The sequence below is a fragment of the Penaeus monodon genome, chromosome 23 (genome assembly GCF_015228065.2).
Source record: "Penaeus monodon isolate SGIC_2016 chromosome 23, NSTDA_Pmon_1, whole genome shotgun sequence".
NCBI classification, from domain to species: domain Eukaryota; kingdom Metazoa; phylum Arthropoda; class Malacostraca; order Decapoda; family Penaeidae; genus Penaeus; species Penaeus monodon.
The window spans coordinates 36796327-36798407 of NC_051408.1; the positions used below are offsets into that span (position 1 = coordinate 36796327).

The 2081-nt window shown below is 50.5% G+C and overlaps 1 protein-coding gene across 1 annotated transcript in view; it reads left to right on the top strand.

Annotated features, from left to right (window-relative positions):
- LOC119587969 (arrestin homolog) overlaps positions 1 to 1988 on the top strand; it is a 3095-nt gene extending 1107 nt beyond the window's left edge. Inside the window, exons 3-7 of the mRNA XM_037936682.1 lie at positions 82 to 315; positions 426 to 773; positions 909 to 1040; positions 1174 to 1342; positions 1491 to 1988. Of these exons, the coding sequence (XP_037792610.1) occupies positions 82 to 315; positions 426 to 773; positions 909 to 1040; positions 1174 to 1342; positions 1491 to 1597 (990 nt within the window). The 3' untranslated portion in view covers positions 1598 to 1988. The remainder of the gene's footprint in view (positions 1 to 81; positions 316 to 425; positions 774 to 908; positions 1041 to 1173; positions 1343 to 1490) is intronic.
- Positions 1989 to 2081: the final 93 nt, after the last annotated feature.

Consider the following 2081-nt stretch of genomic DNA (forward strand, 5'->3'; position numbering starts at 1 on the left):
TAGTATAGTTGGGATATTCTGTATTGGTAATTTTTCATTACATTACGTTTGTGTGACTAATAGCACTTGTGTCTTCCTCAGGTTACGGTCACGTACCGTTTCGGTCGCGAGGAGGATGAGGTCATGGGCCTTAACTTCAGCAAGGAGATGCAGCTCGCCACCCAGCAGGTGTACCCGAGCGCCGACTCCCGCGAGCCCACGGCCGTCCAGGAGCGCCTCGTGAAGAAGCTCGGGGCCAACGCCTACCCCTTCGCCGTGACGCTCCCCGACACCGCCCCCTGCTCCGTCCAGCTCCACTCGGGCGACGATGAGTCGGTGAGGAGGCGCTCAGTGTTTCACTTCAGGAGTACAAAACATTCTGGCTCAAGTAGAACCTTGGTAAATATACATAAAAATCATACTCACGCACCCTTGTTCTTCCATAGAGCAAGCCTCTCGGCGTTATTTACGAGCTGCGCGTCTTCGTTGGCGACAATTCCGACGAGAAGCCCCACAAGCGCAACTCCGTCGCCCTCGCCGTCAGGAAGGTGCAGTTCTCTCCCGTGGCTGGCAACAAGCGTCAGCCCAGCACCCTCGTGTCCAAGGGCTTCGCTCTGTCCTCCGGAAAGCTCAACATGGAGGTGACTCTCGACAAGGAGCTCTACTACCATGGCGAGCAGGTCAACGCTACCATCAACATCAACAACGGCAGCAAGAAGACCGTCAAGAACATCAAGTGCTCCATCATCCAGCACGTTGAGGTCACCATGACCAACAGCCAGTTCACTCGCGAGGTAAGGGGTCATCTCATTAAGTCGGTAGCACACATCAGTCTAGGAATACCCTGCAGGCAAATATTGATTAAAGAAACGAAAACATTTGACTATTTGTATTTGAATACTGAATAATTCTCCTGTGCCGTCCTGTAGGTGGCATCTCTGGAATCGAAGGAGGGCTGCCCCGTCACCCCGGGCACCAACCTCCAGAAGACTTTCAACCTGACACCTCTCGCCTCTTCCAACAAGAGCAAGGCTGGCATTGCTCTCGACGGCAAACTGAAGGTAAATATACACCTCGCCGTAGAATATTATTGTTCTGTGAATATTCCTCTTGTCTGTAATGTCATCCTTTTTTATTGTTCACCCCCGCCTTCGCTTTCCCACATCTGCTGACATCCTGTATTTTTTCCTCTAGGACACGGACGCCAACCTGGCCTCCTCCACCGTCGTGGCCGCGGGCAAGAACGTCAACGACGCCTGCGGTATCATCGTGTCCTACTCCATGCGCGTTAAGCTCAACTGCGGTGCTATCGGCGGCGACCTGACTGCTGACCTGCCTTTCAAGCTCATGCACCCTGTGCATGGTGAGTAGGTTTTGCCATTGTTCTTTGACTTCGGTACCGCTTCCGCTGCTTGTCTCAGTTCGAAAGGTTCGATTCCCAGCTATTCCGATAGTGTTTTGACTTGCACATTTTCGCTTTACTAACGTCAGCATTTCCTCCGCTGTTGCAGGTGCCCCCGCCAAGGCCCGCGGTGATTCCGGCTACACCGGCGGCGAGGACCTGGAGTTCGAGGACTTCGCTCGCCTCCGCCGCGGCGTCTCCGTCGACCAGCCCTAGACGCTGGGCTCGTCCTCCCTCGTCCTTCTTCGACCTCCCTTTCCCTCACGACGTTTCACCATTTGCGAACGAACGACTCCGGGATTCTTAAACGAAAACGACGACGCTGATGGATTTCGAAAACGAGATTCGTCCGTCGGTTGATGAGAAACATGCGTTCATTTTTGCTTTTGTTTTACAGTTGTTATTTTCTCCTTACATTACATATGATCATTTGTATTTTGTTTTCCCTTTTTGTTACATATTTCTCCTCTGAAGTTATGGTGTTGTGTTTATTTTAGGAACATGTACAGTGGAAACTCACTGTTCTGTATTTAGTTATTTTCTTATAAATTCGTAATACTTTCGCGTTATGATTGGAGCTTTTTGTATGTTTCTGTTCTCTATATAAAACAAAAAATACAGGACGCCTTTTATTTCACAACGATCGCTTGGCGATTAAAGGGATTTAATTATAACATATCTCTAGGGACATCCCCCCCCC